The 20,851-nt window shown below is 45.4% G+C and overlaps 1 protein-coding gene across 2 annotated transcripts in view; it reads left to right on the forward strand.

The window, feature by feature from the left end:
- Positions 1 to 20,851, forward strand: part of LY86 (lymphocyte antigen 86) — a 54,080-nt gene that overhangs the window by 22,158 nt on the left and 11,071 nt on the right. Inside the window, exons 2-4 of one of the 2 annotated variants that reach the window (XM_082413106.1) lie at positions 7,875 to 7,961; positions 9,549 to 9,677; positions 12,565 to 13,925. In XM_082413106.1, coding sequence (XP_082269232.1) covers positions 7,875 to 7,961; positions 9,549 to 9,677; positions 12,565 to 12,674 — 326 coding nt within the window. In that variant the 3' untranslated portion in view covers positions 12,675 to 13,925. Of the gene's footprint in view, positions 1 to 7,874; positions 7,962 to 9,548; positions 9,678 to 12,564; positions 13,926 to 20,851 lie in introns of those variants that run through there. The other variant, XM_082413105.1, reaches the window with a different exon arrangement.

A 20,851-nucleotide genomic window follows, 5' to 3' on the forward strand; every position in this document is an offset into this window, starting at 1 on the left:
AAAGAGGACACAGGTTCACACCCCTTCTCCATCAATACTGAGTTCCAATGAATCCGATTTCTTTTACAGTTAGAAGCAGACAAGGTGAGGGATCCAGAATTTTGAATGTGGCAGCCCAAACCTACCTTCACACTCAAAAATGCATTCACCAGGCTTACCAGGCAGCCTGCGGGGTGTAGGAATTCTTGCCCTCTGTACAGCTACACACAGGAGCTGTTCCACTGTGACGGTGTTCATGCATTTTGGTCGTGTTTGGTATCAGGCACCATGTTTAAGCATTTTCAAACACCCACTCTACATGTTCAAGCTGAAGAAACAAAAAGCCAGATTGTATACCCAACTTTGGCCAGGTGAGTCAATTCCCAATGAAATGCTGACCAAGGAGACTGGAATGGGGGCAGAACTACTATTATTTGAAATATAATAGCCCATCGGGGAGCTTTGCCGTGCTATTCTATAGTAATAAGATTTGACAGGTGGAGAAACAAGGAGAGATCAGGAAATAACAGAACAACTAGCTAGAATACATTTACCACCTTGTAAGTCATTTCTTTCTCTTCAGTGGCAGGGAAGGAGGATGAGGGAAGGGAGAAAGAAACGCACCACGGCGCATCAAGGATAGAAAAGAGGATATTAATTTTCTGTTGCCATGGTAATGGATTTCCAGCAATGGCTTCTCACCGAAGACTTCCCCCCCATCCTTTTTTTTTAGGGATAATAACCCTTGAATGTTATCCTAGGAATCACACAAGAAAATTAAAACTCCCCCATGAAAATACTGCCATGTAAGAAAGCAAACTTTCAGATCCATGCACAACCAGGCCTGTACTGTAAACGGTACAAGCTTGCAGAGCTGGTAATCACCCAACCTAAAAGAAGTCAAAAGCAAGATCTGTTTATTTTGTGTTATTTGCAAAAGAATTCTGAAAGATAGTAGAGGTACATCTGCTAGTATTTGGCCTGGGACTAGATTTTCAACCACACTCAGAAACTCCATCCAAAGTGCCAAGGCAAATACCCTGGTTATTATGATGATAAAGTTAATATGTACTAACACCTTTCCAAAGAGCCTTCCAAGTGTGGGGAAAATCAATCACTGGCTTCAAAACTCAGGCTTCCCAAGTGATCGCTGGCACCCATCACAGATGGACGTGAAAGCCCAGCTTCCCTCCTGGTGTCATCAAACTGCCCGACCTTCTCTCCTTTTCATCTATTTGTCCAACCAGCTGAGATTCGTGGGCGTGTCCAGTACTAGATGCTGGTTATCTAAGGATGGATAAATAAGACAGAATTCCTAACCTCCACAGCTTAAACCCTAGTGTCATCTACCTACGAGAGATACAAACCAGCAAGAGTTCCCACACTTCATGACGATAAAGGTATGATGAAGATGTACAGAGCAAGCCAGGCATGAGAGAGCTTAGGAAGGACAGACCAGGAAACTGCAGGGCACCCTGGGCAGGAGAGTGGTTGAGCTGGATTGTGAAGATACAAAAGGCAGGAGAGAGACAAACAAGGTTTTCCTATATGAGATCCAGACCTCCCTCATTTACTGGAAATTGTCCAAATTTTCATGCTGCAGATAGAGGTAAACATTTTCAAAAGGTAGAGAATAAAGCGAGAGCCATTTATCCTGCAACTCTGAGTTAGCACCTGCACTGGAGATACATGAGGTCAGACGCAATGAGAAGGGGAGAGTAATCAAAAATATAAGAGGATATAACAGAATAATATATAAGAGAAAAGTCCCACCCTCTTGGGCCTGACCTTGGTTAAGGAGGCAAAACATTATCATATAAGATAGTGTGTATGTAGTATGAATACTAGGTAGTCTACGCTAAATAACTGGCATAGATCTAAGTTCATAGAGACAGAGAGAAAGAAGCTGGTGGAACAAGGCAACATTTCCCAGAGAGGTCAGGATTTGGACAGAAAGGAGAGGACTGATCGCAGGCAACGAAAGCACAGGTCAGATCCTGTCACGCCCTTCCTCTAGAATCATTGATGGCTCCCCAGGCACAGTTTCTGGCTCACTCTCTGTGCTTCCCTGGGACGAGGACAGCCCTATCTATAATACTTCTAAAAACTAAGTTGGCTTTTTCTCACCCTCAGCCCCTCTTATATGAGCCAGTTTCTTGAGATAAATCTCTTGATAGACAGATATTATATATATTATATTTCTATATGTACATGATAAATATCCTCTATGTGTTATATCTGTGTCTATATCTCGCTAGCTAGCTAGATATCATCTCTATATATTCTATTGCTGCTGCTTCTCTGAAGAACTGTAATACACCAGGTTTTATTAAAGAACAAGAAGCTATCCAGTGCTATTTTATTAACCAACCAGAAGCAGACAAGCTTTGCTCACATTCTGTTTGCCCAAGTTTTTCTTCTCTCCATAAACCGTTAGAGTCGATTTCACCAGTGCATCCGAACGATGTGCTGACAGTAAGCCCCTCCCCTGTCTCTGTTGTCCTTCTCTACCCTCCCCAAGCCATGCCTCTACTGGAAACGTGCTGTGGAATATCGAACTCCCCTGGAGCAGCCTGTTTTCTGCCAACAGCACACGCAGGAAGCAATATCAGCTCCTAAAGTCATGTGGGTTAAGGGATGTTAGAAGAAAGTCAGTGCTCTGGATCTCAGGATGTAGCCCACCTAAGTGCTGGAGGGGAGCACAGAGAAAGAGGGAAGGAGTGGGAGGGAGAAAGAGAGAAAGAAGGAGAAAGAGAGAGAGACTACCTTCACGCAGCAGGAAGGTCATGGATAACCTTGGATGGACTTGGACGTGAACGTGGGGAAGGCTAGTGGAGGGGAGGCTGGAGGGGTGTCAGCTCTTTTTCAGGGTGACACTACTGTCGGAATTCCACCCTCCCCCCCACGGGAGCAGGAAAGCCAATACTTCACCCACTTTGCTACAATTTTTAAAACCTAAGCAATAGAACTCCAAGCACATGTGCACACACGTGCACAAGTGTGAGTAAAGCTAGTAAAATCTGTAAGAGCCCTGTGGGTTGTACCAACATTGATCTCTTTGTTTTGATACTGTACTATGCGTAAGATGTCACCGTGGCGGGGAAGCTGGGTGAAGGATACCTGAAACTTCTATCTTTTTGCAACTTCCTGCGAGAATATAATAATTTCAAAATACAAAGTTTAAAAAAAAAGCCTCAAGCAGAGCTATGAAATTGGAAAATGCAACTAGCAGCATGAGAGACGGTCCCCCTCCTCTGTCCTTCAAACCATGAAACCAGCAACACAGAGGATGGACACAGGGCACAGAGCAACACCATGGGCTCGAGGACTTAGGAATGCGTGGCTCGCCTGAGACACACCGGCTCCTGGCCCCATCAGGCCCTCGGCCCCACCATCCTCAGGGAGGAATTGCACTTCCAGAGGCTGAGTTTTGTTTTCTTCCCCCTGATTCCAGTTGAGAGCCCAACACTGGCCAGAAACACCCCAGGCCAGCTCAGCCTCTCCTGGACAACCGCCCAGGGCCAGCCCCGCCAGGGAGAGCACAGGCAACCAACAGAACTCAAGGCCCAAGAATGGCTCTGCAGCTGAGATGTGTAAAAAACCTGCACATGCTAGACCTTACCCGTTTATCTAAGTCTATTCTACTCCACGAAGGAGCATGAAACAGTTCCAGGACGCATTTGCCTGCCCTTAGCGGGAATGCAGGTGCTGCTGGCTCCTTCCCCAGCCCCTTTCCCCACCCACCGAGGGACTTACTGTCAGCCGTTTGGAGGAGCTTGACTTCCAGCATACCTGTCCCCGGTGCGTGTGAACAGCAGGGCAGGTTGGGGCGTATCGGCCTCACCCACCGGAACTGCTGGCCTCTCTTAGGCAGAAGTCATACATGAGGACAGAACAGACAGAAAGGGGGTAGAGCTTAGAGGCAAAGGAAAAAATATTTTCCATGAACAGATCATATATTTTCCTATGAAGCTTTGCCTCTTTCCTCAGTCCATTCACTGCTATACAGTGAAGTGTCTGGAAGAAACATTTATCTCTGCCCTCAAAGCCCAGGAACACCAGCTCTCATTAACTTTCCCATTTTATTCTTTCAGAAGATCCACATTCAGATAATCCAATTTATATGTGGTCAAAATTACCTGAGGCAAGTGTCCAAGGAAAAATCCCCCCACCCTTGCCCCCAATCAATTCTTACACTGTATAAGGAGAACTCCTTTAAAAATACAACCCACTGTCTTTTTTTTTTTTAATTAATTAATTAATTTACTTATTTATTTTTGGCTGCATTGGATCTTCGTTGCTGCAGGCGGGTCTTCTCTAGTTGTGGTGAGCGGGGGCTACTCTTTGTTGCGGTGCACGGGTTTCTCATTGCGGTGGCTTCTCTTCTTGCGGAGCACAGGCTCTAGGCACGCGGGCTTCAGTAGTTGTGGCATGTGGGTTCAGTAGTTGTGGCTTGCGGGCTTTTAGAGCGCAGGCTCAGTAGTTGTGGCACACGGGCTTAGTTGCTCCGCGGCATGTGGGATCTTCCCGGACCAGGGCTCGAACCCGTGTCCCCTGCATTGGCAGGCGGATTCTTAACCACTGCACCACCAGGGAAGCCCCAACCCACTGTCTTTAATTTTGGTAGGTGATTCTGAGGCATTTGTCTGGCAATTGAGAAAGCAATTCTTTAAAGCAATGGTTCTCCACCAGGCGAGTTTGCCCCCCAGGGGATATTTGGCAATGTCTGTAACCTATTTGGGCTGGAATTGGGGCCGGGATGTTGCTGGTTTCTAGTGGGTAGAGGTGTTGCTGCACAGGACAGCCACCCCCCAAAAAAGATTTCCGACCCAAAATGTCAATAGTGACAAGGTTGAGAAATCTGGCTTTAAAGTTCTGCACAAGTTGATTACAGATAACCTCTATTATTCATTCAACAAACCACTACTTGGAACCTAGTATAATCTTAAGATATTATGCTGGCCCTGAAGAAGGAGAGCCTGCCTTGAAGCATCTAGTAGAGGTTTACAGGAAAGTATAATGTAGGGTAGAGCAGCGGTCCCCAATGTTTTTGGCACCAGGGACCGGTTTCGTGGAAGACGGTTTTTCCACAGACAGGGGGTGGGGGGTTTGGGGATGTAGGGATGGTTCAGGCGGTAATGCGAGCGATGGGGAGCGATGGGGAGCGATGGGAAGCACCCGATGAAGCTTCGCTCGCTTGCCCACTGCTCCCCTCCTGCCGTGCGGCCCCGGTTCCTAACAGACCGTGGACGCTATCGGTCCACGGCCCATGGGTTGGGGACCCCGGTATAGAGCATGCTAAGTGCCAGAGCGAAAATACAAGTCAAAAGAGGAACGGCTATAAGTGTGTGAGGGTGGGATTGGGGGATGGCAGGAACGGATTCATTTTCCCCAAGACAACTGCAAAGTGCATATTCACTCTCAAATGTAAAATTCACCCTCAAATATAGAATTTGCTCTCAAATATAAAATTGGAATAACTGCTAGAAAAGGGCACCAAAGCCCTAAGCACTTTTTAAGCAATCTATCTTTCTGTTTTTATACTCACATCCTCAGAGAGAAGCAACCTGCTGCTTCCTTTTTAACTTTGTTTCTTGTTAAGATTATTTTCCTAACAATAATATTTTTCCAGTGCCAGGGAGATGTTTTATTTCCTTCTCCCGCCCTTAGTTTATTCTCTCCATCTATACATTTAAAATATTGATAAGCACAGTGTAATTTTGTACCTGCTAATTAGCTAAGCGACCCATGGCTAGCCTCTTTTACCTTTCCGCAGATCGCAACTTAAATTTGTTCACAATTTTGAGGGTGCACGTTCCTAAACGTCTGTTCGTTGGCCTCTTTTTCAATACCGAGGGCCAAATGTATAGCAGAAACAATTGTCTCCTTACCCCCTGCTCCCATTTTCCAAGCTGAAAGAAACCCTGGGATGACACAAAGATGCCAATGAAGAAGTAAAATAAACATAAGAGAAAATGGCTTATCCCCCCAGAAAATTAGTGGCCAGATCATAGGGGGTTTCATCAAACAAAAGTGCACCTAGATTAGATTCGCAAGGCTGAATAGCCTCGTGATCATTTCCATGGCAGATATCGCAGACAATTACGTGTCTCCCAGGGCAGCGATGTGGATGATTAAACGGTCTGGAACGCTCCCATCGACAAATGTGAGCTCATAGCTAAGCTGGAATTGAAACCAGTTATGAAACAGAACTGCCAGATGCCATATGCCTGCATGCAAAATATTCCGGGCAATCTTACTAATCAGAAACTTAACATACGTCTTCAAGGCTCCACTTTGTGAGTGCCTCTGTGCAATACTGGGGGGCAACTTTGTATTTATTTGTTTTTAAGTCTGGGTTTGAATCTTGACTCTGCCACTTTCTAGTTCTTGAACCTAGGTAAGTCAACACCATCTCTCTGAGTTTCCATTTTCCCATCTGTGAAATGAGGACAATCATGCCTATCTCTCAAGATTGTCATTCATTCTATCAGTCTAGGTCTGGTCAGGAATTCAGAGACCCTGTCAGTTATTTCAACAGAGAAAATTTAATACAGAGTGTTGGTTAAGCAGTTGTTAGAGAACCAGAAAAGCAGAAGGAAGCAGTGAGGAAGCAGCTACACCCAGAAGGCTATGAGCAGAGGACAGAGGTTAGGGTTGTTAGAACCTGGAAGCTTGAAAGAAGGGCCTGGGGAGCTGAGACGCTGCCAGCTGGGGAAGGGGTGATGGCCTCTGAGGCACCATCATCACAGAAGCTTGGAGCCAGTAGAGCTGAGCCTCAGCTGATTCCAAGAAGGTGCAAAACTCCAATTAAGAAAAAAATAAGGCAAAATAAATAAAGTGCAGTATAAAGTAAAAAAAAAAAAAAAAAGAGAGAGAGAGAGAGGTGGACACTGGAACAAATTGCCACTGCCAGGGTGATAGGCCATCGTCGGGTGACATGCTCAAGCGTCAGCAAGCATGTAAGAAGAAGCAAGTCCTTCTCCCGTTCAGCCCCAGTCTGCCCTCTGGCACATCTCTGGCAGGTGGCAAAGGAGAAACGTGATTGAAGAGAACCCCTAGCTTCACACAGCAGAGCCCTGAAGTCTGGATTTGAAGCTGAGGTAGCTTAATACATGGCCCGTTCATCCACTCATGTGTGCATTTATGGAGTGCTTACTATGTGTCCGACCGCAAGGCCCTGTGCTAGGCACTGGGGAGTCTGAAGACTTAAGTCGATAACTCATAAAGTGCACAGTTCAGTGTCTCACATAACATAGACTCTCAGTTAAAATCCGTAGTCCTCTCTGGGGCCCAGTGGGAAACATAAAGGAAAAGGACATGGAAAGCAAAACAATACAAACAAAACAAACACTGGCTCTTGCCTTTAGGAGCTCTGTGTTTAGGTTCATTATTGTGGGACAAGTCAAAGAGCAAAGTACAAAGTCATACGTGCTTGTACACTTTAAAAAGTATTTCTGATACAGGAAGGAAGGAATAAAACAGGTATTGAGGACATGGGGAGGGGGAAGGGTAAGCTGGCACAACGTGAGAGAGTGGCATGGACATATATACACTACCAAATGTAAAATGGATAGCTAGTGGGAAGCAGCCGCATAGCACAGGGAGATCAGCTCAGTGCTTTGTGACCACCTAGAGGGGTGGGATAGGGAGGGTGGGAGGGAGACGCAAGAGGGAGGAGATATGGGAGCATATGTATACGTATAGCTGATTCTCTTTGTTATAAAGCAGAAACTAGCACACCATTGTAAAGCAATTATACTCCAATAAAGATGTTAAAAATAAATTAATTAATAATAATAATTTACAAAAAAAGGAATTGCGGTGCATTTTGAATATGAGCTTGCAGCGTATTCAGTGGCCTCACACCTAATCCGTTGTTTTCTTCTTGGCAGACGCACTACAAGATTTTGGCTTTTCTGTTGACCAGTGTCCCAAACAATTAAAACCAAATCTCAACATCAGATTTGGAATCATTCTGAGTAAGTAAAAATTATTGACATAATATAAAACATTCCACAACCTCTTTGTGGCCCACACACCCAATTGCTCGTATTTACTGCAGTGGCTGGCTGACCCACTGCAGCCCATCGCTCTCTGGAATTAACTCTATTTCCATTTTCGTTTCCATTTCTCTCTCTGGGTAATATCCAGGTAGAGCAGAACTCTCACTTAATGCTGTGCTTTTGTACCAAAAAGACCCTAGGCACTCATTTGGATATTGCAAGCACCTGGAATCAGTATAGCCAGCAAAATAAAGAAAATATTTTGAGCCTAAATATTGATGCCTGCTTAAGAGAGACCTTTTTTGCTTAGTTATCTCAGCCACAAACAAGTCTGGTACCAGCAGCATGGTTTATCTCTGCATTATTTCATTCCCCAAAGAGCTCTTGTAAGTTCTTAAACCTTGACACAGGCAAAGACATGGAATATCTTCTCCCTCCACCCCAATCAATCAGCCAGAACGATTTCTGATTGTTTATTTTTACGTGGTCGTGTCATTACAGTTGGTCATTACATTGCTATAGCTGCTAGTGTATCTCCTTTCTAACACAGATTCATCAAAACCAGAGCAGACCTACTAGAGAATGGACTTGAGGATATGGGGAGGGGGAAGGGTAAGCTGTGACAAAGTGAGAGAGTGGCATGGACATATATACACTACCAAACGTAAAATAGATAGCTAGTGGGAAGCAGCCGCATAGCACAGGGAGATCAGCTCGGTGGTTTGTGACCACCTAGAGGGGTGGGATAGGGAGGGTGGGAGGGAGGGAGATGCAAGAGGGAAGAGATATGGGAACATATGTATATGTATAACTGATTCACTTTGTTATAAAGCAGAAACTAACACACCATTGTAAAGCAATTACACTCCAATAAAGATGTTAAAAAAAAACCCAGTGCAGAAGGAGTTAATAAACTGAGCATGTGGGATCACTCCAGAGAAATGGAGGGAATATTCCAGAGGCCAAGAACTCTCATGCATCTTCATATTTCCAGACCCTGCACAGCATCTGGGCTCTATACCAGCAGCTCCATGGATGATTTAGGGAGAGACAGAGAGGAAAGAGGAATAGAAGGAAGAGCGGGTGAAACATAGAAGGGAGGGATGGAGGAAAAGGCAGAAAGTCGGGAGCCAGCTCTGCAGAGCCGCCGGAAGCTTCCTGTGTGACAACAGGACAATGTCTGCCCGGCATCAGCGGTGAGGGTAGGCAGGCTGGACCACAGCCCACTGCTCTCAGGGGAGGCACCTGGGACTACGTAGCTGAGACACTGTGGAAGCCAGACCCCCGGCCGCCACATTCAGGGGCCATGGCATCAGGCCAGGGAAGCAGGTCAACTACCTGCTCTAAGCAGGTGAAGTTCGTGAAAGGGCCGTGTTTCATCCCCAGGGCTGTCCCAGTAGCATCGCCCAAATGCTGTTTTACCAAAAAAGAAAACTGTTCCCCATACAGCGCAGACTTCTGGAAAAGAAAGGTCCTTCGGCTCACGCGTTTAGGAATTTTGAACACTTTGATGCACAGCAAAACCCACACTAACAGGAAAGCTGGTCTTCCCTTTCCCCTCAGGGGAGGACGTCGAGGAGCTCTTTCTGGACGTCGCTCTCTTCAGTAAAGGCCTGTCCATTCTGAACTTCTCCTACCCCATCTGTGAAGCGGACCTACCCAAGTTTTCTTTCTGCGGAAGAAGGAAAGGAGGTAGGTGTCTGGCTGGCTGATGGCCCAGAGGGAGATAGACAGGAGCTTGCGGCCGAGGTCAGGACACCCAGGCCGGCGTCTGGCTTTCCCCCCTCACCTGTGGACGAGCTTCACCTCACGTATCATCACGTGTTGTATAAAAATGACCGCACGGCCCATCCCACAGGGCCTGCCTTCCGGGGGAGTGTGAACATCAAATGAAATGTGCCCATCGGGTGTTTACAAAGAGAAACTTGTTACTGTTAGTGGTGGCACCATGTGAACAATGACTAGCGACAGAAAGAACAAAGAGCTTCCCCAAATCCACTGAGATTCAGTGTTTCCAGGCTTCTCGTCAGCGGTCCCTTTAGTGGCGGGGTCTCCTCGATATACGCTGGCAGGATAAAATGAAGCTTTCCAAATGTCACTGTTGAACTGCGGTCGTTCCCTTTGAGTCAATGGCCAATGGCCAATAGGGACATTAGGTATCTTGACTCAAAATATATTGAATAGAAGCATGAAACCCACTGTATATCAACCCTCTGCTACTCGTACCCCACTCTGGCCTGTCCCCCACCACGTCCTCCTTGCCCTCACCACCATCTTCACTGAGGCCCTGAGATGCCTCTGCGTATTTAACTAAAACTTGGGTCTGACCTGTGACTGACCTTCCCCGGAAGCTGCTCTCACCCCCCTTCCCAGGGCCTCCTTCCCGTCTCCATCGGCCAAGGGGGAGCAGACCCTTAATCCCACAGCCTATAGACACTTGCTTCTCTATTTCCACATTCACACAAACTAGAGAGAAATCACCCAATTATGCTTTCTGAACAAACAATCGAGAAGAATTGGGGTCCCCTTCCCATCCTCAGGGATGCAGACGAGGGAGGTTTGTGCAGGAAAAGGGGGGAATTTAAGGGCATGCAGGCTGGAAGAAGCAGGGTGGACCTGGCTGTGATGTGCAGATGACAAGCCTCAGCTCTGCCCTCCCTCCCCACCCTCCTCTCTGCTCCCCGAAGTGTGGGACTCATAACTCAATTCTAGCACCTGCCATGTTGGCCCCTAATTGCTCACTCCCGTTTGTCATCCCCAACAGACTTCCTGTGGATGGGATGCTATCATCTCCATCTTCTTATTCCCAGGATATTAGATGTGCTGATACATAGGGAGCGCTAAGGACAGCACACGCACAGAGTGAAACAGCTAATGCAACACTAAGCGCTGGTACCACACACTGTTCTAAGAGCTCTTCATCCAGTGAGTCATTTACTTCCTACCCCACCCTCAAGAGTTAGTATTATGAATACTCTACAGATGCAGAAAACAAGGCACAGAGAGTTTTAGGACCTTGTGCCCTCACAGAGCCGGTGAGGGACCCATGGCTTCAAGCTGGGTTGGCTGGCTCCAGAGCCATAATCGTGGCTTCTAAGGATGAATGAGCAAAAGAACAAACAATGCAATGTATGAGTGTGCCTTTTGACCACGAGTTTATTTAAAATTATTACTTAAGAACTCTTTCTGGCCAGTGATCTGACTTTGTTTCGAATCAGGACATTTTAAAATTCTTAACTAACCTACCAAAGAATGATTAGTCAGTTTTCCTTTCTCAACCTACTGGAAATATTTCTGATTAATTGGGTGCATTGATGTATTTCCCCAGCACGGTGAACTCTTCATGAGTTGGCCCCTATTTAACTTTTTCTACCTGCCCTCGGCCATGCCTGTACCAAACTCCTCACCCTACAGTCAGTCTCCTTCCCACTTCCTTCCTTCCTTCCTTCCTTCCTCCCTCCTTCCTTCCTTCCTTCCTTCCTCCTTCCTTCCTTCCTTCCTTCCTCCTTCCTTCCTTCCTTCCTTCCTCCTTCCTTCCTTCCTTCCCTCCTTCCTTCCTTCCCTCCTTCCTTCCTTCCTTCCTTCAACGCTAAGTCCCTACTCCGTGCCAAGCACTTTGGGGAGCCTGAAGATGAAACAAAAATAGTTTCTGCCTTCAAAGACATTCATGATGGTCTGAAGGGATTGGAGATTCACAAGACAACTCTTCCAGGTTGCATTAAACAGGTATAAAATGCCAAGGAAACTGGTTGGGTAGAGGTCATTCCCAATGGATTCAACCTGTTGGAACAGGGCAATCTGGGAAATTTAATACAGAATTACTTTCCTGATTGCCTTAGGTTCTTTGAAAGCCAGTTAGAAGCTATATATAATATAGCATAAAATGCTGATGGTCTGCAAGCATTCCTGATTTTACAGAATGTTTTGGAGGACCTCAAAGCATCTTGAACTGATAACTAAATAATAACCCCCCCCGAGAAAGACTGACATCTTCATAAGCTGCTACCTCTAGCCGGCATCTACTGTCCTATCTCCTGTCTTTGGCGTATCTTTCCAGTGTTTCTCCCAAATAAGTATTCTTGAACCCAAATGTACGGTATGCATTCTTCCAAGCATACTGGCATAGTGGTATGCTTGGAAGTACCGCCAGTTTAGTAAGAAAGGACACATACTGGGCTGTCCTTCACTCCTCCTTCCTTCTACTCCCTGGATAAAGTCTCCCCATCTCCCTCCTGGACAACGGAAATGGCTTCATAATTGGTTTCCCTCTCTCCCTACTGCTGCCAGCATAGTCTTCTCAAATACCGATCTAATCATGTCTCCCCTCCTCCCAAAAGACTCCAAGAGTCCCCATCTCTACAGAACAAAGTCTAAGTTCTTTAGTGACCAAAGTTCATCACACATTTGACTCTAGGCTGTTTCTAGACACATCCTGCCCCACGAGGATGCACCCTTAACACCAGCTTTATCATAAGTCATTTGCCAGTGTCCGACCACACCCTGTGTTTTCACTCACATGACGTTGTTCTGATGGTCCCCTTAGCCTCAAATATCTGTTCCCCCTTTGTCTTCTGCCCAGACCTAACTCAAGGATCACCTCCTCTGGGAAACCTTCCTCCAGCCCCCAGCCTGGTGAAATGCTCCCTCTGGGTCCTCCTGGAGTATCACATTCCTACTTATCTCAGCTGAAATTATACTATATAGTGTGTGTGTGTGTGAGTCTTCCTTGAAAGCAGACACCTCAAACTGTGAACTCCCTGAAGGAAGGGGGAGTCTGTCTTGCTCCTTTCTATCTCTGCAGACCTGACAAAGAGAGCCTGGCACCGACTAAAGATGCAATAAATAATTAAATTTGCCTATGATGGGTTAAGTGCAAGTTTACCAGCCCACTTCAGAAGTGACCATCTGATAATGTTTATGCAGGCCACAGACAAAGAGCACGTCAAACCCTAGTAAATATCTTGGTCCTCCAAGTTTAAGAAAACTGAACTATTTTTTCTTCCATGAATGGTTTTAATAAGTTTAATAAAACAGAAGAGATATTATTCCCCAAAACTGAGGTAGTTCAATTCAGTTCCACAGCTTGAAAGGCTGGTGTTTATCTTATCTGAACACTGGGCAGCCCTGCAGCCATTTACTGGCTTTCTTTCTGTGGGGTTAATAATTGCACAGGTGGGCTGAGAAGCCGAACTTGGGGAATTGCCAGGAAATTTCTAGTATAAAACGATCAGAAAAGCGATACACAAATGCTGCATAAACAAATGCTTATGTAAATTACATAAGCCAGGAAAGAGTAAAACCTTACATTCAGAGGCTTCTTGGGTTATTACATTTTTTTAACCCACCCACAAACCTACTGCAGGAATGATTCTATTGAAAAGAAGTGATTAGAAAAGGGGAAAAAACGGCACCGATGAGAAGTGAAGTCAATTCAAGCTCAAACACCAGTGGTGGCTGGTGCCGTATTAAGGAGAAAGCTGAGTGCCTCCGGGGTTGCAGGTCCTTCTCAGCAGAGCGGTGAGAAGACTTGCTGCCCACCACAGGCCACACGTTACGTACGGTATCAGCCGCAGTTGAGTTGTGTGATGTTTCCACGGCATTACCATGCATTCCTCTGCACCCAGCAGGCTGTTCCCCAAGCCAGATAACACTACAGAATGGGTCAGGCTTAGTAAGACTGTGTGAATAAAATGTTGTTTCCTTTTCTTCTGCATCTTCCTCAGCTAGCTCCAAGGCAAAAGCACATGGGATTCAAAGAGCCTATGATGCTCTTTTGACATTCCCATTTAGGGTGTGATGGATAATTTGAGGGAAACAGCCTATATGTCCAATTATAGGGAATTGGCTGAATTCAGCCATTTTTTCAGCCAAACAAAGGTACCATCTGCTGTGCTTTTGAATGATGTTGTAGGAGATTATTAAGTTACATAAAAAGATACTCATAAGAATATTGTTAAGTGACAAAGAAGCTGCTATAAAAGAGTACCCACTATTGGATTTTGTTTTTATTAAAATGTATGTAAGTGTATACACCAAAACACTCTGAAATAGTATACACTTAGGTGTTAATCATGATTACCTCTAAATGGTGGCACTGCAGATCTTTATTTTCATCTTTTTGGAAATCTCTTTTGTTATTATAATAAATTTACAAGGTTGCTCTTTTAAATATTAGTTGATCTTTGTAGGAAAGACTAGAGAGGATGAATTCTCTCCCCTCTGGATAGTAAATAAGAGTTTTCAAAAAAGAATCATAATCTACTTAACACTCAATGATATTTGGAGTTACACAGAATCTGAATCAAACTGTTGGATCATCTAGTATCCATTCTGTACTCTTTCCCTATGTTCCCACAGCCCCCTTTACTGGCTGTGGGTTCATTGAGCAGGAACCAGAATCGGCCCCTGTTTTACTTCCCACTCTGTCAATGCTCCCCTGTTCCTTTCTCTCCTCCTGGCATCAGGTCATATAGATCCATTTGCTTTGCTTGATCTTGATGCTTTCAAACTGGCTCCATCACTGTTTACGACTGAATTGGGATTAAATTGAAAGTTCCTAGAGACCACACCTAATTACTAACCCTGAGGAGGGAAGCTGCAGTAAACTTCTTAATACCCAAGTTATAAGAGTAATGCCGGGAGAATCTCCATGTGGTTAGATAGTGTGTGTCTGCGTGTGTGCACACGTACGCACAGGATATATAAGATCATAAACTAGGAGACCTGCAGGGTAAGGGCTCTTCTTTGACACTTGACAGCTGTGATTGACATGGAGGAAACACGATGAGAGGACTTGACGTCATACATGTGTCAGAATCCCAGAGAAGACAGCAGTCCCGTGAGAACTGCTGACGCATGGTGCACCCATCCCTGTACATGTGCAACAACCGCTTTCCAGAAGGAGCAAAAATCTATTATGAAATACACACAACAGATATTGACATACCTCACTTCATGCAATATATAGGCCACAGGCAAACATTAGTTGTGGACTTAATTTTAAATGCATCGGGAAAGCTTGGAATTAAAATAAATATGACAGTGACACGTTTTGCAAGCTGATGAGCCAAGAAATAATTGCTCCCTAGTTTATCTTTTGTGTAAATCCAAACTTACCTACGTTCAGTGTTTGTCCAAAGTGGGGAATACATCATAAGTAGATGAATTTCAATACACAGCAGAGAAGATCCCCTGAGAAGAGTTTTTCAGGTCTGACATGACATTGCCCGCAAGGCAGATACTATCCCTGACAGCAGCTAAGGGCTGCTGTTGCAAATCTCACTGATTTCACACCTATGAACAGATGAAGGTGAAATCTTAGTGGGCGCTCTTGCCAGCCACCTGTCCTCTCTCCCTCTTGTAAACCTGGGCATTTCTTGTCTGTCCTGGTTCACGCTGAGCACGTGAGCCCGGCCATCGCCTGAGACCATCAGTTGCAGAGGCTTCTCAATCTGACTCTGCAACTATACAGAGTTCAGTCCTAACAGCTCTGTCTAGATCAGCAATTCACATTTCATCAGCTAGAGTTCCATTGCCCTTGCTGTCTCTAAGTGCTCCTTTTCTCGGGTCTAAGAAATGGAAGAAATTTGGAAATTGCTTAGATTTGGAAAAATTCCCACAAACACTTTCTGCAAAATGCCTCATACCTTGCACCTATAGGAGAAAACAGGACAAAACACTTTCCAGGCAAGTGCTACCTTGAAGAAGGTCCACCGTTTACCTATGCCAGTGGCCCAAAAGCCTCTGTCAAGCACACCGCAGCCTTTCCTCGGGCCTCAATTTTCAACTGTTTTGCATTCACGGCCCACGTTATTAATAAATGCAGGCCCCAGGAACTCGGTCACTGATTTCTGCTCTAAAAGAAGGGGAATAAGTGGCTTTACCTGAGACCTCAGTTTAAGAATACATCTTCTCTAGGGTAGCATCGCCTGCCTGTTTGCTCATCTTTGATTTCTGGGCCGTTGTAGACCTCTTGCTTCTCCAAGTTGCTTTGCTTCTGGCTTTCTGCTCTGCTGGTCCTTGGGATTTTTTCCTCAGTCTCTCCCCATCCCAGCTTCTGGGCCTGTCCTTCACCCACCACTGGTCACCTGGTCATAGCCCAGATGACAGTGTAGCCTACATGGGATCTCGTGTGTCTTGGTTCCATTTCCTCTGGATGAGTCAACAGAGCCCTGGAGGGAGTGATGGTCCTCTGCCACCTGGGAATCACACAGGTTCTCTGCCGTCATCATCCTCACTGTCATGTTAGAGCTGCAGGCAGCATGCTGCCAAAACCAATATTATTTTCTAAGAATTTTCTGCTGCCTGCCTCACCACTGGAGAGCGGGCAGCTGAGCCCGGTCCAGTGGTTCTCAAACTCGAACCTGCCTCAGGATCACTTGGAGGATTCCTTCAACCACAACTTGCTGGTCCCACCCCCAGTGTCCCCTTCAGCACCTCCGGGGAGGAGCCTGAGAATTTACCAAGTCCCCAGAAGAGGTTGATGATGCTGGTCTAGGGACCACACCTTGGGGACCACTAGCCTGGTTACGAATAAGCACAAGGTTGGAAGCCAGACTTACATAGTGCCGAACCTTTACTGTCCCTTATGGTTACGTGACTTCAGGCAAAATTACCCTGAGCCTTGGTTTCTGCATCTGACAACAAGGAGGTATGAGTGACTTCATGGGATTGTTGTAAGGATAAAATTGGACAATATATACAAAGCCCTTAGAATAGAGTCTGGCGTACAGGACGCACTCAGTAAGTGATAAATGGCAGCGACTTCCTGCAGCTGATGAGGGATTTCTCAAGCAAGGGCTCTGAGCCCCTGAAGTCATCATTCTCTGAGTGGAAGTCTGCATTTTAACAAGGCCTGGAGAGGCAGCAGAGCCCTTGGAGGCTTAGAAGTTTAGGACCTTTTTCCTCAGAGGTAGCAGGAGCCTGACTTTGGTCCAAGCTGTGTATTCTCTGGTAGCTGACAAAGCAGAGCCTACGCAGCCCCCTTTCGCCTCTGGGGAGACAGTCCTGTCTGCATTTCTCATGGAATTGGAAATTTGAAGCACCAGCAATTTAGCCTTCAGCCTTTCTTCTCTTCATGTTTTATTCTTTGTCTGCATACTTCAGGTAGCTGTGGATTTCCTACTTGTTATGACCAGGCAGCAGTTGCTGCTGCAAATTCATGGAGAATCAACAAAAACAGTGGTTTATTATTGCATTGGCAGAAAATGCCCACCCTTGAACTGCCAAAAACAAAACAATAGAAACAATGGTCACCCTAGGGAGGGTACCAGCAATGACCAAGTAAAAAAAAAAAGGACTTTTTTTACTGAGAGAAGAAAGAAAGAAAGAAAAAGAAAGGAAGGAAGGAAGGAAGGAAGGAAGGAAGGAAGGAAGGAAGGAAGAAAGAAAGAAAGAAAGAAAGAAAGAAAGAAAGAAAGAAAGAAAGAAAGAAAGAAAGAAAGAAAGAAAGAAAGAAAGAAAGAAAGAAAGAAAGAAAGGAGGAAAGAAAGAAAGAAAGTGAGAAAAAAGAAAGAAAACATATTGCCTGTTAAGGAATCCTGTAGCCCTGGGAGCTTTCCCTCCATCTTCAAATTCAAGCCTTTTTGTAAATGAGCCAAGAATGTGTTGAACTTGTCCTTTGAAATCCATCAATTCTTTATTTTTGTTGAGCCCAGAATATTGAGGCTAATGATGACCAAGGACCAAAGAATTTTTAATTCTCTAAGACAATACGGGATCCTTTACAAATTCTCGGCCTGTTGTGGAATTTCATAAATCTGATTCAGTGACTTACACTTCTGTGTAATAAACATTTAAGAAGCTAGTTGAGAAGGCCAACTCCCAGCTCCGCTGTATCACTCCAAAACTCCGACCCCATGGGTGGCTGGTAACAAAGAGCGTGAGAGCTCTGAGACCCCCAGTCTGAGGAAGGCCACACTCTGTGATGTCTATTTCATCATTTACAGTCACACTGCTCTTTCCTGTGGCCGCCACAGGTGTCTGAAGATCAACTCAATATCTTCTCTTCTCTTTCCTCCCACCACCATCTTCATCATTTCCATTTCTGGGACTCTAATCAGCCCATTGATGCACAATTTGTATTTTGAGAGTTACAGTAAATGCTTATCCACAGAAATCCAAAAATAGCTTGGTAGGGAAAAAAATTTAAATCCCCCTTCCCTTCTTACTGCCAGATGTTACAGATCTCACAGAGGAAACCTGGGCAGCAAAGACAAAAAGCCCTTGTAGGAGGAATGAAGTTGGAGAAAATCATTTCACCTCCTGGGCCATCCGTGACTTAATCATCAGCCCTGTTCAGTACAGTAGCCACTAGTCTCATGTGGCTCTTGAGCATCAGAAATGTGGCCCATCCAAAGTGAGATGTGCTCTAAGTGTAGAGTATACACCAGATTTTGAAGACTTTGTAAAAAAAATAGTATGAAAAAAGGATTTAAAATATCTCATCAATACTTTTATATTAGTTGTATATTGAGATTATAATATTTTTAATATTCAGGTTAATATACATGAATTATTAAATTAATTTCACTTGTTTCTGTTTCCTTTTTTTCAAATACAAATGACAAATGTGGCTCACATTATATTTCTATTAGACAGTGCTGACCTAAAACTGCACTGTCCAGTATGGTAGCCACTAGTCACAGATGGCTATTTAAATCATTTACATTTAAATTAAGTTAAAAATTCAGCCATGCTAGCCACATTTCAAGCTCTTAATGGCCACATGTGGATAGGGCTGCCATATTTAATACTGCAGATATAGAACAGTTGCATCTTTGCAGAATGTTATATTGAACCTCACTGACCTGGTAGTTTCTATATGGCTCTAAATTGTTTTAACCATCTGTCCTGAGTTCAGCTGTATGAATTTGTGCTAGAAGTTTCACTCTCTAGTCCAGCCATAGGCCCGGGTACCTTCTCTTTTGCTGAAATCCTAGATTATGCTGGTGTCATGGTTCCAAAGGGCCCTTTGTTGGGACCCCAAATCCAAACAAGCCACCACTCTTGGCCCCTCTCTGAGTCCAAGATCAGTGTACTAGTTTCCTACTGCTGCTGTGACAAATCACCACGACCTCAGTAGCTTGCAACACAAATGTATTCTTTTACAGTTCTAGACATCAGAAGTCTGAAATCAGGGTCAGTACAACTGTGTTCCTTCTGACGGCTTCGGGGGAAAATCCATTTCCTTGACGTTTTTAGTTTCTAGAAGCAGCTGGCATTCCTTGGCTCGTAGCCTCGTCACTCCTCTCTGCTTCATCCTCACATCACGTTCTCCCTCTGATCTCCTCCCTCTTATGAGACCCTTATGGTTGCACTGGACTCACCCAGATAATCCAGGATAATCTCCCATCTCAAAATCCTTAACATGATTGCAACAGCAAAGTCCCTTTTGCCTTGTAAGGTAGTATTTACAGGTGCTGGGAATTAGCACGTGGACATCTTTGGTGGGGCGGGGGGAGGGCATTAATAGCCTGTACAATCTCCAAATGGAAAACCAGTACAGCTTGTCCGACCTCTGCATACCATGACCGTGTGAAGAGGCCAAATAATTGTGCATAATCCAAGGAAAACTCATACTCTGTATGTTTTCAATGAAAAATATCCTCCTAGAAGTGACACTTCTGAGAACTTCACAGATCATACAGCTGCTCATGTAGCTGGGGCAAGACACGGGTTTCTCGGTTAGGGGATCCTATCACTTGCTCAGAAAAGGTTTGCCTTATTGGGCTGTTCTTGTCGCCCTTTGCCAGACCCCATAGAGCTCCCACCTGCCAAGTCACCTGCCCAGAGGAGAAACTATTTGGCTAGAAGTCAGTGATGAGACCCATATGTGGGAACATTTCTCTAAAGGGAGTAAGATGGACAAGTCCTTATAGGAGTTTGTCACTGAGAAGAGGCCAGCGTGATATCAGGGTAAAAAGAGCAGGGTAACAAGCACGTCTCCGAATGGCTGGAGAGGTGCGATAGCGGGACCATGAGTGAGTAAGCCCTGGAAGGATGCTCATTTTAGAGTCTTATAAATGATCCATTGCAAGTGCACAGTGACTGTCTCCAAATATAAATAACAGTAGGTTTCTCCACTAGTAAAAGGTCATACAGAAGATCTCACAAGCCTGTTTGAATGGACAGGGAAAGAAATCAAAGTGGTCAGCATGGGCAAAGCTAAGATGACTCGTGTAGGAGCCCAAACTCTGATTCGATAGTCATGAGCTCCAAAGTACCACTGTGATTCTGACAAGGACGAGCTACGATTCCTGGAACGCGCTGACCCTCCACGCAGTCAAAGGGGTCAACAATCTCGTGATATGCTGGGGATGAAACTGATTATGTTCTAACCACTGAGCCCCCAGTAGCAGCAGAAATGATCCTCCCAACGAAAGGGTCATCTGACATGCCAAGGAATCACAAAGCTTTCAACTCCAGGCTTTTAAAGTTTACTTTATACATTACGGGCTGCACCACTGGGTGCACTGCTCAGTGACAGTACAAGTCCATCCAGCTGAATGAAGGGGAAAAAGCCCGAGAGGCTGGCCGTGCGCCTCTCCCCTCCTTTCTCTGCTCCCTCTTCCCTCAGACTTGCTGGCTCCCTCCCAGCCGCGCCCACACCCCGCTCACCCTCCTCCAGGCACAGCTGCGGTCGTCACCTCCTTGTTCCTCTCTCTTCGCCCTGCCCTCTCTGGAAGGGTGATGCTGGAGCCGTCACAGGGACGATCTGGGGCATCCATCCTCCTTCCTGTTCTTTGGGGCTAAAGTCAGAGAACAGGTTCCAGGGGCTTCAGATTTACATTCTAGGCTGCGTGGCGCCATCACCAGAAACAGGTCTAAATATATTGGCAGCCAGGTTTCCAGGACCACCTCTAGCT

Source organism: Balaenoptera physalus (genome assembly GCF_965194825.1).
Source record: "Balaenoptera physalus genome assembly, chromosome: 11".
Lineage (NCBI taxonomy): Eukaryota > Metazoa > Chordata > Mammalia > Artiodactyla > Balaenopteridae > Balaenoptera > Balaenoptera physalus.